The sequence below is a fragment of the Oryctolagus cuniculus genome, chromosome X (assembly GCF_964237555.1).
Source record: "Oryctolagus cuniculus chromosome X, mOryCun1.1, whole genome shotgun sequence".
Taxonomy (NCBI): domain Eukaryota; kingdom Metazoa; phylum Chordata; class Mammalia; order Lagomorpha; family Leporidae; genus Oryctolagus; species Oryctolagus cuniculus.
Window position 1 is genome coordinate 5417731 of NC_091453.1, and position 22037 is coordinate 5439767.

The window sequence follows — 22037 nt, forward strand, 5'->3', positions numbered from 1 at the left end:
TTAAAGAAAGACACAGTAAAAACTTCTTTCATGTCGTAGGTCTTGCATGACTCACCTCTAAGGTATCTCCATCAACTCCTCTCTCCAGCTCCACTGTGCTGCCTAGTGCACTGGTTAGCATCTCTTTGACCAAAGAGCAGAACCTGCAACAGCAAATATCACAAAGACAACGTGCATTAGGGTCCTTCTTGTTATGTACCTTTACTGTATGCTTATGACATTAAACCGTGATTTAGTAAAGCCAAACTCTTCTAAGCCATGGCCAAACAATGCACTCCTTGATGGGACCTGGTCCTTTAATGGTTCCCCAATCTAGTCCAAATATGCAGGATGCTTGAATCCACCCCCACCTGCTGGAGCACCTGAAGCAACAAAGAACTCAGCACCACCCAAAGGCAGCAATTCTTTAGAGAACACAATGAAAAATGTTTCCTTTTTTCTTCAATTAAAGACTGCTTCTCCATCCACACGTTGCTTAGAATGAACTTGTCTACATATCAGCTATTAGAAATGCACACAGTTTTATCCCATCCCTGTAAGCATCTTCACTTCTTGTTTCTTGTTTTCCTGGACCTCATTTGTGAATTACTCTACTAACAGGTGATTCTTCAAATATGTCCCCAGATTACACTTCAAGTCTGGCCCTGAGACCAGTGTTCCAGGGTTGATAATATTAGTGCTAAGGATAGTGGGACCATCACCTCTTAAGCTGGACACAGTTTAGTTCTTACTGAGATTTAGGCTCTTGTATATGTGGGGCGAGAGAGGAAGGTGGAGGTGACAGGGAAATAAGTAAGGTGGCCACATCTTTCTCACACAGATCAAGCTTAATATCACCTATTACCCATAAATCTTTGTGACCCATAAATCTGCTAAGCTACACAGGCCACTTTCTAGAATTGTGTAGTCATTTATTTGCATCTAAGTGATCAAGACTCACTAGAAAACTTGTATTCAGAATTCTCTTTTAAGACAGCAGGAAGGGGGCTGGCGTTGTGGCATAGCAGGTAAAGCTGCTGCCCATAGTACCGGCATCCCATATGGACACCAGTTCAAGTCCCTGCTGCTCCACTTCCGATCCAGCTCTCTGCTATGGCCTGGGAAAGCAGTAGAAGATGGCCCAAGTCCTTGGGACCCTGCACCCACGTGGGAGACCTGGAAGAAGCTCCTGGCTTTGGACCAGAACAGCTCCAGCTGTTGCAGCCAATTGTGAACCAGTGGATGGAAGATGTCTGTCTCTCTCTCTACCTCTACCTCTACCTCTCCTTCTCTCTCTCTCTGCAACTCCGACTTTCAAATAAATAAATCTAAAAACCAAGACAGCAGGAAGGAATACTGTACTCTTCAGGATAATTTTCACAAACCATTAAAATGCTTTCTCTAACTCCTATCACCTTTGCTTCTTCTCATCTTTGAAAGCTACCAAGCCCAAATGGTTAGGCTTCTTAGGAAATACATGATATATGCTCTCCAGAGTAACTAAAATATAAAAAATGATATAAATCATTGGTAAGAACACAGAGCAACTAGTGGGAGTGGAAATTGACATGATCACTTCGGAAAACTATTGGCAGTACCAACTAAAGCTGAATAGAAATCCACCCTATCTTCAGCAATCCACTTAGACACTCAACAGAAATCAATATATATGTTCAAAAAAAGACATGCCTGAGATTGTTCAGAGCAGTTTTATCTATCATAGCCCCAAACTGGAAACAATGCAAATGCTAATGATTCAGACAAAAAGTTGTATTACATTCACTCAATGGAACACTACATGGAAATAAAAAGGATGAACTGATATGTACCTCATGCCTTCATCTCATGGATATTATTTTAAAGGAAAGAGAAGAGAAGCAAAGGAGCACAAGCCATACGATTCTATTTACTTTAAGGTCAACGACAGAAATCACAAGAGTTATCTGGCAGGAGTCCCAAAGGACCACTTTCGGGGTCACAAACACAGGTGATCATATGCGTACATATTTATCTAGCTGTATATTAAGTGCACAGGTATGCTATACCTCAATCTACATATTAAAACAGATCCCCAAAAAGGCACTGTGTACTGAATGAAGGTCCTAAAGAAAATCTTTGTAGTAAGAGGATGTTTTGCCCAAAAGTTGGCAGCATTTTTCTGACTCTAAGTTGAAGAATGTTAAAGAGTTCCCTCATCTGACACCGAGTCTGAGCTCCAGATACAAGGGTACATTAAAAAGTTCATGGAAGATAGATTTAAAAGTTAATTTTGGAAGCAAAAATTTCTGAAAGCCAAGGATTTGAGAGGTTTTCAAAAAGTTCATGGAAATGTGCATTATGAAAAAACTAGGCATGAATTTCAAAACATTTACACCAAAATAAACTTAGCTTTTAATTCCATTTTCCATGTACTTTTGGAAGTACCCTCAAATGTTGTGATGACTGAAATACACGGAATTAAATTTCTGTGAATTGCATGATACACTCAAAAGTAGGAATAAAATGAACACCTGTAACTCAAAAAATAATTTATGAAAAACCTACTGCTGACATCACATTTAATGATAACAGACTGGCTGCTTTCCTCTTAAGATTAGGAATGAAATAAGGCTGTTGACTCTCACCTTTTATATTCCAGATTATACTAGCCAGGATAATTAGGCGAGGAAAAGAAATAAAGGCATCTAGGTTGAGCAGTAAGAACTCAAACTTTATCTACAATGACAAAATCTTATGTACAGAAAATCTGAATGAATTCTTAACTGTTGGAATTAATAAATGAGTTCAGCGAGGTTGCAGCCTACAAAATCAATATACAAAAAGAGATGTATTTCTACAGTTTAGCAATGAATAATCCAAAAGGGAAATTAAGAAAACAATTCCATTTACAATAGACTTAAGAGAATAAACTGGGTATAGATTTAACAAAAGAAGCGCATGACTCATACTGAAAATACATAACACTTCAAAGACGTTAAAAAGGCAACCTAAGGGGCTGGCGCGGTGGTGATGCAGGTAAAGCCACCACCTATGCCACCAGCATCCCACGTGAGCACCAGTTTGTGTCCTGGCTGCTTCACTTCCAATCCAGCTCCCTACTAATGCGCCTGGGAAAAGCACTGGAAGCCCAGGTGCCTGGGCCTCTGCCACCCACATGGGAGACCCAGATGAAGCTCTTGGCTTCAGCCTGTGGCCACTTGGGGAGTGAATGAATGGACAGAAGATCTTTCATCTCTCTGTGTAATTCTTTCAAATAACTAGCTAACTAGCTAGCTAAGACAGACAGACAAAGACATAAAGAAACAACGAAAGAGAAAACCTAAAGGCACACTGTGTTCATGGACTGGAGATAACATGGTTAACATGGCTATGCTTTCCAAATTAATCTACATACCCAGTATACCTCGGACCAAAATCCTACTTGCCTTCATCTGAAGAAATTAACAGGCTGATACTGACTTTTTAAACAAAGTTTTTTTAAATTTATTTGCAAGCCAGAATGACAGATGGAGTGGAAGAGACAGAAGGATATCTTCCATGCACTGGACTGGTCTCCCACACGGATGGTAAGGGCCTGGATCCTCACTGCCTTCCCGCGTACATTAGGATCAGAGGAGAGCAGCTGAACTCGAATCAGAGTTCCAACGTGGGATGCTGGCATCACAGGCAGCAGCTTAACCTGCTGCACCAAAACACCAGCCCTGCTGATACTGAAATTCACGCAGAGATGTGAGCATCCACGATAAGCAAAACAATCTTGAAAAACAAGACCAGGAACAGTCTGGCCTAGCTTGTGTCCCACGTCAGAGTGCTTGGGTTTGACTGCCACCTCGGGCTCTTGACTTCAGCTTCCGGCCAACGCAGACCCTGGGAGGCAGTGGTGATGGCAGCATTACCTATATCGCATGTTCAGCTTCTGGCACCAGGAGGACCCACACTGCCCGATACTACAACTAATTATAAAGCTACAGTAATTGCCAAAGTCTTGTATGTGCATGGCAGACAAACAGATCAATGGAATAGAACTGACAGTCCAGAAATGAACTCTTCATCGTTAACTGATTCTCTAAAAGAGTGCTGAGACTGGCCAATGGGGAAAGAATAGTCTTTTTTTTTTTAAGAGACACATAAGAGGAAACATTCTCCTCTTTTGTACTGTCATTTCATTAGTATTATTTTGTTTCGTTAAGTCTATATATCATATAAAAGGTGTTTGGATGAAAAAACCCAAGCACTTGGCCTTCATGTCTATAGACCTCTCAGTAAGTTACTAATCTTGCACTTCAGATATCACGTTAAGATATCTAGCTTGAAACAAAAGTTGGCATGCTAAAAGGTTATGCTGTAGTTTGTTGGTGGGCCAGACAATGACAGATTTTCTAAATCTTACCCTTAAATACTGGTGTTAACAAATGCAGATATAGTAAAATGCAACCTTTTATCAGATAGCTAGAGGAAACTTGAGCGAGTGAATGCAACTTACCTCTAAGTCCTTTGCAAGGAGGTGAAAAAATAAATGCTGTGTTCTATCAGTGCTCCCCACACAGCATTATTCTAAGCATGCAGGCTGGTGTTGTGAGCAGCTACAATAGTAAGATCCAACTCAGAGGCAGGTTGAAGGCCAAGAGCAGGGGAGTGGTTAAGAATTTCTCCAGGGACCAGTACCACTTCATAGGAGTGCCCATTTGGTGCTGGGGGATGAGTCTATGGCCTATTTTCTCCTGACTTAAAAGGACAGTCCCAATTTCAACCTTGCTGAAAAAGCGGCATTTTTACACCTGCTCTTAGGAACAGCCAGGACACGAGATAAGGCTGGCATAACATTACTTAGCAAGCACATGCTAGTGATTCCAGTTTGAAAACTACCAAACTGTAAAATCCAAGAGAAATGAAAGCTGAAGATGGAGCCGTTGTTTCTCAAGTTGAGGGAACAAAATCTTACAGAAGGTCTTAGGCACTCACTTAACTCTATATGGAGAGCACCCTTAAGCTAGGTGAAAGATGAGCAAGACACTACCATAGAGTTAACCAGGCCATTTGAAGATTAAAAGGAGAGGAAAAAAGACATTAAGGAAGAAAGCTAGTACAAGAAATTTTTCTGACTAGGTAAGTGAATCTAAGGCAACCATACCAAAGATATGCTACCTGTTACGCTAGCATGAAGCTGGTAGCGAAATATCTCAAGACATTTTAAACCCAAAGATGTATATAAAAATATGACAGTTACACAAACAAGTTAAAACCAAACCTCCCAAATCTCTTCAGATCTGAAATCCAAGATACTTTCATTAATTCTGTGCATTCATTATTGGGGGGAAATGGGGGGGGCAAATGTAAAGATTCGTTTTATTTCTACTAGGGGAAGAAGGTAGATAAATAGAACTATTTTCCAAACTGCTCTCTACTATACACAAACATGGCCACATGCATACATACACCAAAAACATCCCAACAACAACAAAATCAAACCCAAAACACCCTTAAACTCCACCAGTACTTCATATTTTGACCAAAAGAAAATATCCTGGGAGGAAATGCAAAATGCAAAATCCAATGACCGAACAATGCTGAACATTATTGATATACAAAATATTTATATTACTGACCTACTAACAGGTGACATTCTCTGTGTCTGTAAAACTTTGGAACCATATAGCTGATCTGTTAAACCTAGTCTATGCTAGCTTTCAAAAACCAAAAAATGAATTTAGTTAGCTTCATTCTTTGATGCTTCATCAAAATTAGCTACAAGATCTGGAACATCATCATCTTCCTCATCCCTGTCTTCTGGTTTCGGTGCTTTGCCATCCAACACTTGCCGCGGGAACTGTTCAGCTGACTTCCTAAGGCTTGTTAAGCTGTCAGCACCAAGCTGACTTAAAATTCCGGGAAGCATTTCTGTGACCGGCTTGGCTTCTGCATGACCAGTAATTGTAAAGGTGTTAGCTGAGAGGGAAGCTTGGACTTTGGGATTGTTGAAATGAGTAACTGTCCCATCATCTTTAATCATGGCCACCTCTTCAACCCCAGGTACAGTATTCACAGCCAGTGTTTTGAGAGCACTCTGATCTCTGAAGCTTTTTGTCATCAGCTGTAGCTGTTCTATGCACTACCTTCTTCTTTCTGTGAGCTGTACCCTGAAGCAAGGAGAGTGCTTGAACACCAGCACATGGCAAGAGCCAACAATAGTTTTTTTAACAAATGGTGCCAGGACAACCATGAAACCACATGGAAAAGAATGAAACTAGACCCCGTACATCACACCACCTGAAAAATTAGTTCCCAGTGGATCAGAGGTCTAAATATAAGTGTTAAAACTATAAAGGCCACTAAAGACAACAGAAAAAACCACAGAGCATCTTGTGTTAGGTAAAGCCTACTTAGTGCTACAGTTTAAACATAACTTGACTCCCCAACTCATGCAGGCAGTTCCAGTCCAAAGTCACGGACTGATGGTACTAACAGGGTGGAGGCTTGATCCAATTATGGTATACGGGAGGTGGCCCTAGCAGGAAGTCCTCAGGTCCTTAGTGGGGAATCTCACTAGAGGGCTGGTTATTTAAGCCTGGGCCAGGCCCAGCTGTTCTCTCTCTGCTTCCTGGCCTGCCACGTGGTCCTCCCCCTTTTCATGTGCTCCAACACTGTCATCGTCCAGCTTTATCAGATGGTTGAACTGATAGAGTCCACCTGATCCTGGACTGCAAACCTCCAAAACCATAAGCTGAAAGCAACCTCTCTTTCCTTTGAAAGTAGCATGTCTTCAGTATTTAGTCATACTAACAAAAAGCTAATAGAGATATCAACCAAAAGTACAAATAAAATAAAAAAAAACATAAAATGAACTTCATGAAAATTAAGAACTTTTGTACCGCAGGTGGTACCATCAGCAGAATAAAGACAGCCCACAACATGGGAGAAGGTCTTCGCAAATCACCTCTGATAAGAGACTTCATAAAGAACTCTTAAAGCTCAATAATAAACAGACAGATGACCCAATTGAAAACAGGCAAATTTTGCACAGAGCTGACAAACGCCACTCTCACCCAGTGACCCAAGTTAACATCACCAGCAATGACACAATGGTGTTGTGTGTCCCTGGATATGAGGCATGGGAAAGGACACAATATCACTTCTGTGGCATGCCTGCCCCAAATACCTAGCACGAGTGTAATCATGAGGAAACAGCAAACAAACCTCAACTGAAGGGCTGCACAACCTGTACTGTTCAAAACTATTAAGTCGAGAAAGACTGAAGGTGAACCCATCCAGACTTCAGCAGACTACACAGACACCACAACTAACTGCAGCATGAAATTCTGGACTGGATCACGGACCAGAGGAAACAAAATCTTTTGTTTTGCTATAAAGGGCACTGGTTAGACAATAAGTGACATTTGGATAAGGTTTCTGGGTTATAGTATCATATCAACTTTAATTTGCTGAATAGATTACAATAATTGCATAAGTAAAGGTCCCTGTTTTTAAGCAATATGCTGAAGTATTTAGAGGTGACGGAGCATTATACCTATAGCTGACTCTTAAACAGTTCAGAAAAATAACCACATGCATATGGAGAGAACGTAACATAAATGCAGCAGAGTTAATGCTGGGGAATTCTGGGTGAAACACATCGATATTTTAGTGCTGTTTTTGAAGCTTCCCTGTAGCTCAGGATATTTTGCAAAATAAAAAGTTTAACATTTTAACTAGGCAAAGGATTTCAATAGATATTGCTCTCAAGAAAATACATAAATGGGCAACAAGCATATGAAAAGAAGCTCAGTATCATTAGCAACTAGGGAAATCTAAGTCCAGGCCACAGTGAGATTCTGTCTCTCAGCTAGTAGATAATAGTAATGTCAGCAAGGACGTGGGGAAATTGGAATCCTTATGCACTGCCAACAGAAACCTAAGATGAGAAAACAGTATGGAAGTTCATCAAAAGGTTAGACGGTTATCATAAGACCCAATAATTTGTCTTCAGGAGAAATGAAAACATGTGACCTCACAAAAACTTGCACATCAATGTTTATAGAAACAAAATTCATAATAGCTAAAAAGCAGAAAAAAACCCAATGCTGATCAACTGATGAACACATAAGTAAAATGTGGTTTATCCATACTCAGCCATAAAAAGGAATGAAGTACTGATATATGCTACAACACAGATGAACCTTGACAATACCACATTATGTAGAAGTCAGATACTACAGACCACGTGCTATACGATTCCATTTACATGAAATGCTCAGAATAGGCAAATTCAGAAAGACAGAAAGTAGATTCTAGTCACTAGGGCTAGATTTCACTGGGGGGTAAAGACAGAGGGAAACGGTGAGTGACCGCTAATGGATACTGGTTCTACGTGGTGGGGGTTGATGAAAATATTCCAAGATCAGAGTGGTGATGGCTGCAAGACCCGGTGGATATACCACAAATCACTGACGTGTACACCGTAACTCCTTGAATTGCAGGGCAAGTGAACTATATAGTTCAAGAAAGCCATGGAAATCATTTTCCATAGGTTAGCATTTCCAGACAGTAAATACATACTTTTCACAACAAAGGCCCTTTAAAAGTGATTCACCACAATCAGACTGCAAATACCTGAACCAGCTGACTCACCTGCCACACTGCTCTTCAGTGGAGAAGTAGATTTGGAAGTCATCAGAATTGTCATAGACGTAAAGAAAACAACAGCGTTCATCAAACTTGGATAGGCTGCAAAGTCACAAAACAGAAGAATGCTTACATGTAAGTGATGCTGCCAATTTTAAACTCCTGAGAAAACCTCCTGATATATTCTCTTCAATTTTACAAACTTCAGAAAGATTCACTATAATGTTTTAAGAAATACCCATAAACCTTGCCTTTCATTTATCAATGAAATTTCAGTGCCAGGGACATTTATCTTGCTTCTGTTTGAGTTTGTATTTTTCAACTGACTTCAATATGCATCCAGAACTTACCATACATATCCAATGCTATGGAAAACACACGGGCGACAGAAGAGAGAATAAAATATGCTCTCTGCCTTCAAGGAGTTTTTAGGATCTCACCAAAAAGGCAAATAGATATTTGTAAAATAATTTGTTATGGCAGCAGAGGAACTTCCAGACTTGGAAAATACCAGGGCACTGTATTTGTGCCCATACAAGGGAAACAGGAATGAGTACTGTATTTTTGGCTCAAAATGCTATCTGGTGCACCTCCACCCAATATCTGGACCTGACTCTGGAACTCGTCCAATGAGCAATATTTAGCTTGCTTGGCCCTATCCAGCGACAGAAAATCACCACACTCCATCTGCTGACAGGTTGCACTATGACAAAGTTTTTGACCGATGCTGGGCTAAAGCCTCAGCAATGGCCCTCATCCCACTGGGTGAAGAATTCTCTGGAGAATCAGGCACAACCAGCCCTGTGAATAGATGAAGGCCCCTTTCCTGGCCCCTCCTAAGCCACCTCTTGCTGAGACAAAAACCTTCTGAGATCATTCTTCACGTTATGGATTACATGACCAATGCGGAGTTGACACAGCAATAGTGCAGCATGAGTCAAAAGAATCCCAGCTAGGTTAGACACAGGAAGTCTCAAGAATCAATCTGTAAAGGAACTGTCAGTTAGCTGGAGAGCCCCAGGAATGTTTAAAGATGCTCTTCTGGTCACTTAAGTCCCAGGGTCTGAGTCAAACGGGCCCTTTATAAATCTTCGTGAATGGTTCAAATCCTTTGAACTAGCTTGCATTTTCTGGTCAATACTATCTAAATGAACTACTCGGCACTTAAATTGTTTCCCTCCCTTTAAAGTGATATAAACATTATTCTAACTTAAACACTGTGTCCAGGACAGGTTCACACTCTGGGAGGTGAATGGGGATTTATTCATTCAGTAGCCTTGATTTGATGAAAACAGGGAAGAATCTGAGACCCAGAGAAGCTAAGTGAATTTTCCAGTGTCACAGAGCAAAGAAGGATTAGAACTCACATTCTGCCCCACAGCCTTGCACCCATCCTTGGATGTGCCGGCAGGGTGATGAGAGTGGCTGAGGCGAGTGAGTCCAGCTATGGGAAGCAACATGGCCTGGGCCAAAATGCACACCAGCCCTGATCCAAAGACAGCAAATGCCACCCCTCCCCTGGGAGTACACACCTCCCTCCCTACTTCCCTAATAACAGCCTGGCTCCATCACTCTGCCCAGAAGACTCCACCCACGTGTCATTACCAAATAACTCCTGCTTTCGGCAATCAGGGTCCCTGAGCACTTGAACATCTTTGGCTCACAGAAGAGAATGCTTTCTCTTTCTGCAGATGCAGCCTAGTTTGTTTAAAGTTTAAGACCAGAGAGTTGTTTGTTTGTTTGTTTTTGCCTGCTGGATACAAGAAAAGCTACTGCTGTTATATAACAAGCTGAGACGCTCTTACTAGCTGCGCATGATGAACCAGCTCAGGTAGGACAACGAAGGAGAAAACAACCCAGTTTGGATTCCATGCAAAGTAAGCGCAGTGCATATTCTGAGCAGACGGGAACATTCACACGCATACAACATTGTCATCATTATTTATATCAAAACAATCATTACGGTTTCTTTTATGTTCTTACCTTATTCCCTTAATGGAAGAGGCTGTAAAATGCCATTCATGGATTTGTTTCTGCAAGTATCAAAGACAGAGGTAAGGAGCTTGATTTTTCCCAAGCAGAGGAACACTTTCAATTTCATTCCATGGTCAACTGTTTCTGCTATTTTTCTTTCAGCACTGATTTGGAGATCAGAGAGATCTACTTGGCGTAACTTGCAACACCAGAAATATTTTCTAATGTATTGTAAACATTCGGCTGTGTTTTTTTAAAGACTTATTTGAAAGGCAGAGTTACAGAGAGGCAGAAGCGGGGGGGGGGGGTCTTCCATCTGCTGGTTCACTCCCCAAATGGCCATAATGGCTGTAGCTGGGCCAATTCAAAGCCAGGAGCCAGGAGCTTCTTCTGGGTCTCCCACGTGGGTACAGGGGCCCAAGCACTTGGGCCATCTTTCACTGCTTTCGTAGGCCATAGCAGAGAGCTGGATCAGAAGAGGAGCAGCCAGGACTTGAACCTGTGCCCATATGGGATGCCAACACTCCAGGCAGTGGCTTTACTGGCTACACCACAGTGCTGGCCCCATTCCTTTGTATTTCTAAACTAGTTAAGAACAGATTATCTAAATTTGCGACACCAGCATCCCATATGGGTACCAATTCAAGTCTTGGCTGCTCCACTTCTGATCCAGCTCCCTGCTGGTGGCCTAGGTGAGTAGTGGAAGATGGCTGAAGTCCTTGGCCCCCTGCACCCACATGGGAGACCTGGAAGAAGCTCCTGGCTCCTGGCTTTGGTGTGGCCCAGACCTGGCCATTGTGGCTATTTGGGGAGTGAACCAGTGGATAGAAGATCTGTCTCTCCTCATCTCTCTAAAACTCTGCCTTTCAAATAATTAAATAAATAAAAATAAATATATATATATAAATATATAAATGAATGAATGAATGAATGAATGAATATAAATAAATAAATAAATCTTAAAGAAAGAAAATCCACAGGTAAATCCATTTGGTTGGCCTGAGGAACGTCAGGAACAACGCAGGCAAGAGAAAGGTGAGACGCGAGTGATTTCTCAAAACAAACCCTTCCTACAGCCAGCATCCGCATCACGAGACCGAGGCCTCCTGCTCCGCGCAGCCTCCTGCAATTGGATCGGCGTGCCAGACACAGCCTGCGCCGGCTCGGCAACGCTGAGTTTGCTCCTTTCTTCCTAATTCCTTTTTTGGTGACCTGATATAGGTTGCTTGAAACTGGCCTTGTGGAATAGTCACAGCATTAAGATAAGCAAACACTACAAATCTGTCAACAGGGATTAGCCCACACTACACATGAGCCTCCCCTTTACCCAAGAAGTGCTCAGCATGTGCCAGCATTCCCCCTGCTCTTTACTTCTACAACGGTTCTCAATCACTGGCTAACAAACCGGAACTCAATCTTACTATATGGTGACATCACAGGAAGTATGTATGTGAACCTGTCTGTTCTCTTCCCACACTCCACCCGCAGCCCACCAGGAAAGAATGCAGCACTATGCAGAAAAACGTCATGCCATTCTAGGCCGATGTGCTTGCTTCCCAAATCTGCCCAATTTCAAAATTGTCGATGAAGGCAAATACAAAGAAATCTTCTCAAAGCAAAAGGTAATGTAGATTTTTTGCAGATGTCTCCTCTGAAAGCTACCAGCCCTTGTGCAGAAACATTTCATCGGTCAAGGGAAGTGCACTTGCTGCGTGCACAGCTCCTTTCCATTTCTTATTATAGACTGTACACAAAGGAAAACATTTCCACCTGGTGAGATACGTGGTTACTCCAAAAAGTTCGTGAAAAATGGAATGGGAAGGTATCTTCATTTAGGTACAAAAATTTTTGAAAGGCATGCAGTATTTTCATAATATGCATCTGCCACAGATTTTCTGAGGAGCCCTTGTAGGCATGGATTTCAAAACCTGTCTGCACCAACATCACCTTATCATTTAATTCCATTTTCCACGAACTTCTGAAGTGCCTTTATGTACCACTCCACTGGCAATTTCCATCAAGGGCCAGCAAGCACTTTAGAATTCAGAGGAGGCAGGCAGTTTGTAGAATTCCATGAGATCAAAACCATTTTGCATTAACAGTATAAAGAGTCACTTTGATATTATTTTTTTTTTGCAACTACTTGTCAACATAAGATATTGTGTACCTACATCGATACAATAGCAGAACCACAGATCAAGGTTTTGCGAATCTTCTTATATCACAGTGGCAGCCATGACACAAATAAGCAAGGTTAGGGTCTACCACAACAACAGGGCAATTCACAGAACTGACACCTGACTGTGGCTCAAAGGTGACATCCAGCAAAGTCTGCCAATGTTGTTTCTCGTCCTGCCCTTTGCTATCCTTCTGCATTCGCTATTTATATACTTCAGGGATAGGGTCACAAACCAAATAAGCAAATTAAAGAAAAGATGTGTGCATTTTTCAAAGATAGATCTGTATGCATTCCATGCATGTACTTGGCAATAGCCTGACTTTTTCTCTTCTGCACTCAAATATTTAATGTACACAGTGCAAGTAGAACAAAACCGCAAGCCCATCCCAGCACTAACCGCTGTTGACTCAATTGTCAATGGTAAGACGGTTGCCCTAATGTTAAATATTGGACAAGGTCACTATTCAACACTTAAGATATCGTGACTGTGTCTTTTTTTTTTATTTTTGACAGGCAGAGTGGACAGTGAGAGAGACAGACAGAGAGAAAGGTCTTCCTTTGCCGTTGGTTCACCCTCCAATGACCGTCGCGGCTGGTGCATCATGCTGATCTGAAGCCAGGAGCCAGGTGCTTCTCCTGGTCTCCCATGGGGTGCAGGGCCCAAGCACCTGGGCCATCCTCCACTGCACTCCCTGGCCACAGTAGAGAGCTGGCCTGGAAGAGGGGCAACCGGGACAGAATCCGGTGCCCCGACCGGGACTAGAACCTGGGGTGCCGGCGCCACAGGCGGAGGATTAGCCTAGTGAGCTGCGGTGCCGGCCTGTCACTGCACTTTCTCATATACCCCATCATTCAGAACTTAAGTGAGAATGTTGGCCTGTTTTTGTTTTCTTTTAAATTCAATCAAATCGTTGATGAAGCCACTCTTCCCTTACCATCTCCGTGGGTGACACGTGCCACAGAGAAACCGTCCTCTCCTCAGCTTCACTGTTGATGGAAACATACGAGGGCTGGTAGATTTTGGTTGGCTCAATCACCAGAACCTAAAATGAGAACAGATTCCTGTGTGACGCACTGGAATCTGAAACACAGATGGACCCTGCATGGGGAGGAAGCGGGAAGTGTTTGCAGTCAACACTCACTCGCTGAGGCCTCCAAAAAGTCCCTCAAGATGGAATGACAAGGGAAGTTGACTTTGACACAAGCATTTTGAAATCTATGCATACATCTTTCATAGTACACATTTGCATGAGCGTTCAAACCCTCCACATGCATGAATTTCAAAACTTCTTCCATCAAAACACACTTATCTTTTCATTTCATTTTCCAGCAGCTTCTAGAAGTCCCCTGGTGTGTGCCAAGGGCTGCGCCAGGAGCCAGGTCCAGCAGCACACACAGCTCCCTGCTGGCTGCACAGGGCAGACAGAGCAACACGCACGGCTGTGCGACCTAACGTCACACAGTGCTCTGGAGTAAATAAGGCACAAGTGGGCTGCGAGAGCAGGATGGGGCACTTCTCCGGACAGGGTGGCCCACAAAGGCCTGTGTGAGGAGGCGACAGAGAAGAAAGGGAGAGGTCACAGTTATTGAGATCAATGAGCGAGTAGACCAGAGGGTTGGCAGGTACAAGTCTATAAAGACACAAGGAAGAGATGAAAAGCGAGCAACATTTCATCAATAAAGTGTCATTTCGTTGAGAGAGGAGGGGGAGGCAGGGGAGGAGGGGGAGGCAGGGGAGGCTGGGGAGGCAGGGGAGGCTGGGGAAGGGGGGAGGTGCAGAGGTAAAGAGGGGGGATGAACCTCCACCACAAGTAAAGCAGCACGGTTACCATGGCTACACCTGGCTGGAGATTATGCTTGTGTCCATTCCCTTATTTGTGTGTACCTTGCAGTAGGCTTCAAATATTTAATAAGTGAAAGAACACTTTAAAATGTATTACCCAGGAACAAAACAGTAATCGCATTCACCGCAAACCAAGTCAACCTTCTGTTAGATGTGTAATGAAATTCTTGAGAACTGCACGTTCACACAATCTCACTGCATGAATATCAACCACAATCAGTCGAAGCCCAATTTCCAGGACACTGAGGTATGTCTCTTAGGACTCTTTATCAAATGGGCATACAACTGAAACAGAAACCTCTGCACTTTAGCTTTTTCAATGAAGTTTGACATATTAGTTAGCAGCACTGGAGGCAGCCAAACCTTCACAGGAAATAGCTCTGCACTCTAAGTGTTCACGGTGAGGACTACCTTTATCCCACAGCAGGGTTCTCTCCTGCGGCACTAGGGCGTGGAGGACATGTAGGGGCTGTCCTGTGCACTCCAAGTGGCTGAGCAGCATCTCTGGTCAGTGCTGACTAGATGCCAGTCTTGCCCCCAAATGCCTCCAGACACTGCTCAGCGTCCCTTGAGGACGCAGTCACAGGGGTATGGCCAACACCTTTCAGTCAGTCCATCTATCACTTCCCAATTCCACACGGGACTGACGGCTACTCTTGTATTTTAAGTCATATTGCAGCTTTCTTCCTTTCAAGGTACTTGATGATCAGATACCATCAACACCTTTGGGATCATAAAGTAGTGAAATTAGCATATCTTACTGGAAATCTGAGTCCAACAGAAACGTCGTTTGTTGCCTGAAAAATGATCTCTAACCAGAAGTTAAGCCGCTCAGATCGGGGTGAATGTTGAAAAATGGGTTTCCTGAAGCGCTGAATGAGGAACAAGTTCTGAACCAATGATCGTAGGTACCTGGCAAAGTCACAAACACCGAGAAATTAGACTCCCAAACAAACTGAATGCAATCCTACTTGCTATAAAAAACTTCCTAATTCTGTCACAAGTGCTTCACAAACCTAATTCCACAGTCACATAACCAATTAATAGAATCCACATAGTAAGCAAAAGAACTCAGTCAAACAAAATCGTACAGCACAGCTTTTTACGCACATTGGGCTGAAAGAAGAGACTGGAAAGCATCTAACAAGAGGAAGTAGCTTGACATTCCAAGCAATTAAAAACCATAAAATTTATAACTCATCTTTAAAATTAAACTTTGAGGTAATTTTATATTTATGTTGAATTATCAGAAATAACATACATAGAATCCATCTATGTTCTCCATCCTGTTTCCCCCCAAGGTAACATCTTGCAAAACTGGAGTACAACATCACAACAAGGTTGTTGACATACACACAGTCAAGACAGAGAACATTTCCATCACCACAAGGACCCCATATGGCACCCTGCTAGTCACACCTACTTCTCTCCAGTTTCCACTTCCCCTTTAGCCATGGCAATCACTAATCGGAAACTCATTTTCATTTTTTAAAAATCTCAGAACATGGCCAGGTAGATTTTGATGAACTCTTCACTCTAAGTGCATCTTTGCTGTCTGCAGGTAAATTGAACTCTTTGAAACATAGACACCAGGCAGTAGTGGTCATGTCCTCCCTGGTACCGAATGAGGATGGGTCCTCTGAAAGCATTATAGTATTTGCTTTGAGTCTGGGAAGCACTGCCGTGCTTGGGTACTCAAGCCTGGGCTGTCCAACTCTACACATTCAAAGAAAGGTCTGGCCGGGGCCTGCCTAATGGGAGATCACCTCTAAGCCCTTGGGATACCCGGCCTACTAAGAGTGCCTTTGTTTACCTCGGGCCTTGGGCTACGTATCCTTTATTAGACATGATGGGGGCTTTGGGTGATGCTGTGTCACTTTGACTTCTGAAGAGGCTGGAAACTGAGGCACTAAGACCAGCTATATGAGCACTCCAGGCCTACAAGATCCACTCCCAGTTAAAATCCTGAACAGCAAGGCTCAGTAACCTTCCCTGGCTGCCAATACCTCGTGCATGTTGTCCTACATCATTGCTGGGAGAGCTACACATTGTCCATATGACTCCACTGTGAGAGACCAACTGGAGGCTCGGGGATTCCCCGGACTCCGCCCTATGCGCCTCTTGCTTTTGTTGGTTTTAATCTCTATGCTTTCATTGTAATAAACCATAACAACAGATATAATAGCTTTTATGAACTCTGAGTTCTTCAAGCAAGTCATGAACTCAAGAGTGGTCTTAGGGACCCTCCACAACAGATTACACATCCCAAGTCAGCCTGGTTGCTGATACAATGCGAATACATCCGACCTTGAGGTCTCCTCTCCCTGGCTCAGATGCACCAGTGACACTTTAAGATGAGCACTCCACTAACAGTCACTCCACGAGACCTGGAGGCCCAACCTGGCTCAGGGTTCTCTCGGCTTCAGAGAACTTTCAAAAGAATGATATGGGTTGGGGGCCAAATTTAAACTCCATCACACTAGGAAGAAATGAGGTCAAACTAGGTATAGGTGAAGAGATTCCTACTCCTGGGAATCCAGACTGGCCCACTGAACTGGGGCAGATGAGCACAGATCATTAAAAGTAACTTTCAAAAAATCATACAAGTAATCCATGTGCATTTGTGAAAAATAAAAAAGAGATAAGGAAAAACACAGAATAAAAACTTCTTATAAAACTATCTTCCTGAGATAACCATTATCAATATTTTGGAGACAATTCCTCATTCATTATTGATTCATTATACAAATATCTATCTACAAGTATCTATTATGAGACTATAGCCATCACAATTCTAATGGAGCTTCATTTCATGTCTATGGGGAAGTCAGACCCTGTCCACCCCTCCCAGACGGTTCCCTGTGAGTTACATACTAAACATTCTTAGTTAAAATGAGATCATATAGACTACTGGTTCTCAAAGTGTGGCACAGCAGCTGCAGTTACTCATTTGTAAATGCCAATTCTCAGGTTCTCCTCCAAACTCAGGGAGCCGGAATTGCTAAGGGCAGGCTCTGCAATCTGCATTGCAATCAACACAGCTGACTCCGATGCATGATAAAGCCTCAGAACCACTGATACAGAAAAGCAGATCCTGTAATTGGCTTTTCTTAGTCCACAAACCAGGGACACACTTCCATGTCTTCAAATAATTCCTGTTCTTTGCACACTGAAATGGTTGTATAATGAGCTAACCTAGGGCTGCAGCTATCCCACCATTTCATTGCCATGTTGTATTATTGGTTTTTAGTTACAGTTTTCATTTGTGAGAAGTGCACCTTTCCTGGTGTGTGTGTGTGTGTGTGTGTCTGTCTGTCTGTCTGTCAGCTCTACTGTATGTTTTCTCACAAATGTATAATGTGTTCTGGTACCAAGGACTGTTTTGCTCTTGATGACCTAGACAACCTGAAGAAACAGGATTACAAATCTAATGTCAGGGATATAGCAAGCAGAGGTGTATTCTGTGTGTGCAAGTATCTGTCCTTCCCTTCAATTAAAACCAAGTGAGCCCTCAGAGCTCTTACGTCTGCCTTAACTTGGCCTTAATGAAGAAATCAGAGAAATTATTGTCATTTGCATTTCTGACTTTTCTTCTGGGGGAGGCATTTCAGAGCAAGGTCAGATGAGATGAGTGATGACAAACACACACATCCAACTCACCAGACTGGAGGCTTCATTCGGAACAACCGCTCAGCTGCCTGGATGGCCTTGTTGACATCAGTGGCCAACATGCTGACAGTGAAGAACTGACCCACATCCCAGTAATTGCTCATTTTCTCCAAACTCCCTTTTCTTCCCAACAAACTGTTCAGCCTGACACCTAAAGAAGTTGAATTTTAGATAAAGTCATGAAAAATCTTCCTACTTTGTCATATCATGCAAACCTTTAGAGAGGACAAGCAGGCATTTATTTCAGCTGCTATCTCAGAAACTATCTGATTATTCCTTTTGAAATACAATCTTAGTTATTTGAGTATAATCTTTACTGCTAACCTTGTATAACCAAAGCATCACCATCTACAAGAATAAATAGGGTTACCTATTTTCCGTAGTTCCATGGAAGTTTCAAATTTTTGGCCAGCAACCAACAGCAACACTGCAAGGTTAATTCCAGAATAAAGAGATGACTGGAGTTCAAATCCTTTGCGATACCTGTAATTACAGAACCATCAAATTACTATTATATCACCTTATATTAGAATAAAAAATGTGGGGGCCGGCGTTGAAGCTTAGCAGTGCCAGCACCCCAAGTGGGCACCGGTTCAAGTCCCGGCTGCTCCACTCCCAATCCAGCTCTCTGCTGCGGCACGGGAATGCAGTGGAGGATAGCCCAAGTCCTTGGGCCCCTGCACCCGCATGGGAGACCTGGAAGAAGCTCCTGGCTCCTGGCTTCAGATCAACACAGCTCTGGCCGTTGTGGCCATTTGGGGAGTGAACCAGTGGATGGAAGACCTCTCTCTCTCTCTCTCTCAACCAAATAAATCTTCAAAAAATAATAAAAATAGGCCGGCGCCACGGCTCACTAGGCTAATCCTCTGCCTGCGGCACCAGCACCCCAGGTTCTAGTCCCGGTTGGGGCGCTGGATTCTGTCCTGGTTGCTCCTCTTCCAGTCCAGCTCTCTGCTGTGGCCCAGGAGTACAGTGGAGGATGGCCCAAGTCCTTGGGCCCTGCACCCGCATGGGAGACCAGGAGAAACACCTGGCTCCTGGCTTCAGATCAGCGTGATGCGCCGGCCGCGGCGGCCATTGGAGGGTGAACCAACGGAAGGAAGACCTTTCTCTCTGTCTCTAACTCTGCCTGTTAAACAAAAAAAAAAAATACAAAATATGCACATAGTGTCACAAACCAATCTACTCATGAAAACCCTTACTACTCTATTTTCCAGGATTCTTCCCCTCATCTTGAAAATCTTTCTTAAAATTTCATAATAGCAACAGAGTAATTTTCACTAAGTGAGTTCTAAGTTTTCTTCATAAAGTTTATATTTTTCTTAGGAAAGCCAAAATGATCTCATAAAATAGGGAAATATATTCAAGCATAGAAAAGAAACTTAAAATATCTAATCCTATCCCCTAAAGGCAATCATAATTTGATGTTCAAACTTCATTCTAAAAAGTTAGACAAGTTTTATAGTGTTTTCTATTACATAGAAGTGGCATTAACCATAGGCTATTTCTCTACAAGTCATTTGTTTGCTGACATCACAACTCAGAATCATTTTCTCACAGCTGAAGTAGTAATGCTAGAACCCGGCATCCCAAACAGCTGCAAGAACAGTGAGGAAGAGGCAGGGAACTGCTCCAGCAGGATAAGGAGGAAGATACAAAACGGGAACACTGCTTTTACACCAAGAGGCTGACAGTGCCATTTTCACTCCCCACTTTTTTCTTTTTTATACATTTTCTTTCCAAAAATAATTACATTTCTTTCTCTTCCTTAAGGAGGACTATGAGGAGGACCACACTTCCCTCAACAAAACGCCCCACCTCTGCACTTGAAGGGCTTGGGTCAGATGACCTCCAAAGTTTTACCCGGAGCCAACACACCCTTCTCAGAAGACTAAGAAATGTGATCCGTGTGTCACGAGAGCAGTGATCTGGAATGGGGACCCTGCCACAGAAGATGGCAGGAGCAGACGGGATCTGCGGAGTGGCTAAGCAACTTCAGTTTAGTTGGACACACACCAGGTAGTGAGAAAAGGGACTAGAGGTGGGTGGTTCTGAGAAAACTTTTCAAGCACCGAGAACGGCGATCTCAGAGTGTAAAGTTATATTTACGTGGAACAGGGAGTTGTGGTGGGCTTCTGAGCTTTAGGGGAGGATGCGCTGAAGAGATACCAAGCAGGGAGCCCACCTGGCCAAAAAAATTAAACTTGGCAATGACTGGGGGTGCTGGTGATGGGAAAGGATTGTCAAGGAGTGAGGGATGAAACGGGAACTGATCGTCTGGGGAGGAGAGAGAGTGATGGGAAGCGAACATTAACTAAAAGTGTAAACCTTTTGTTAAAAAAAAGTGATAGTCAGATGGCAGTATCGGAAGCTACACCCTGTGAAGAAGAAACATGTTGAGTCTTAAATGTCATCTCCATCCTGAGGTGGAACTGATGGGCAAAGAGGGGGCGATGTGGACCCAGCTGAGGCTAATGTTGGGGTGGCAATCTCCAGCTAAGGGTCCCAAGGTTTGGTGGCTGGGAGGATTGTCAGAGACGTGTATGTGGGAATGGAGAGAAGGCAAAGACAGAGCCTTCCGCACGCACGGAAAGAGAAGAGGGTGTAAGGAAGCAGCTGGAATGAAATGAGCGCAGAGCAGCAATGCCGAGGTTCTTACGATGGAAATGGGTGATGTGAGCTGTTGGTTCCCCCTTCAAAATAAATCCAGACTACAACCATTCATCATTTTCATCACCACCACCCTGGTTCAAGCCATCATCAGCTCCCCCTGAAATATACTGGCCTTCTACGCCCACAGGTTCCACATCTTCAGATTCAACCAAGCATGGATGGAAAATATATTTTTTTGACAAGCAGAGAGACAAAGAGTGAGTTCCTATATGCTGGTTCACTCCCCCAGTGCCTACAAAGGCTGGGAGTGGGTCAGGCTAAAGACTGGAGCCAGCAGCTCAATCGAGGCCTCTTACGTGGGTGGCAGGAACTCAATTACTTGAGCCAATACCAGTGCCTCCCAGTGTGTGCATTAGCAGGAAGCTAGAGTCAGGAATCGAATCCAGGCACTCCAAGGTGAGATACAGGCACACGAAACTTGTATTTTGACCACTAGACCAAACACTGGCCCCGCGGGTTGAAAATATTTTTAAAGATAATTGCGTTTGTACTGAACACATACAGATATTTTCTTATCATTATTTCCTAAAGAATACAGTATAACACGTATTTATATAGAATTTACATTGTATTAGGTATTTTAAATAATCTAAAGGTGATTTAAAGTAAATGGGAGAGCACTGTGGCATAGCGGCTAAAGCTGCTGCCTGCAGTTCCAGGATCCCATATGGGTGCTGGTTTGAGTCCCAGCTGCTCCACTTCCAATCTGGCTCTCTGCTATGGCCTGGGAAAGCAGTAGAAGATGGCCCAAGTGCTTGGGCCCCTGCACCCACGTGGGAGACCCAGAGGAGGCTCCTCTTTCTCTGCCTCTCCTTCTCTAACTCTTTCAAGTAAAATAAGTAAATCTTAAAAAAAAAAAGTTAATGGGAAGACTGCATACATTATATGTAAATGCTGTGTCATTTTATACAAGGGATTTGAGCATCCATGGATTTTGGTGTTCACAGTGAGTCCTGGAATCGATCCCCTATGAATATCAAGGGATAACTCTTGTACTGCAAATGGCCAACTGTTCCCCGCTACTGCCCTTGCCCCTCAGGTGGATTGTTTCATGACCATGAATTCCATCCATCCCAATACGAAAGCCTATGGGCAGTGCAC

At 43.2% G+C, this 22037-nt stretch overlaps 1 protein-coding gene and 1 pseudogene across 2 annotated transcripts in view; both read right to left on the reverse strand.

Annotated features, from left to right (window-relative positions):
- Nucleotides 1-22037, reverse strand: part of MAP3K15 (mitogen-activated protein kinase kinase kinase 15) — a 119333-nt gene that overhangs the window by 24993 nt on the left and 72303 nt on the right. For both annotated transcript variants that reach the window (XM_051826988.2, XM_070066401.1), the window contains exons 8-14: nt 18634-18746; nt 18255-18414; nt 15356-15506; nt 13687-13794; nt 10582-10631; nt 8605-8700; nt 56-143 (exon numbers count right to left, since the gene is read on the reverse strand). In XM_051826988.2, the coding sequence (XP_051682948.1) occupies nt 56-143; nt 8605-8700; nt 10582-10631; nt 13687-13794; nt 15356-15506; nt 18255-18414; nt 18634-18746 (766 nt within the window). The remainder of the gene's footprint in view (nt 1-55; nt 144-8604; nt 8701-10581; nt 10632-13686; nt 13795-15355; nt 15507-18254; nt 18415-18633; nt 18747-22037) is intronic.
- Nucleotides 5687-6036, reverse strand: LOC108178675 (transcription factor BTF3 homolog 4 pseudogene; annotated as a pseudogene).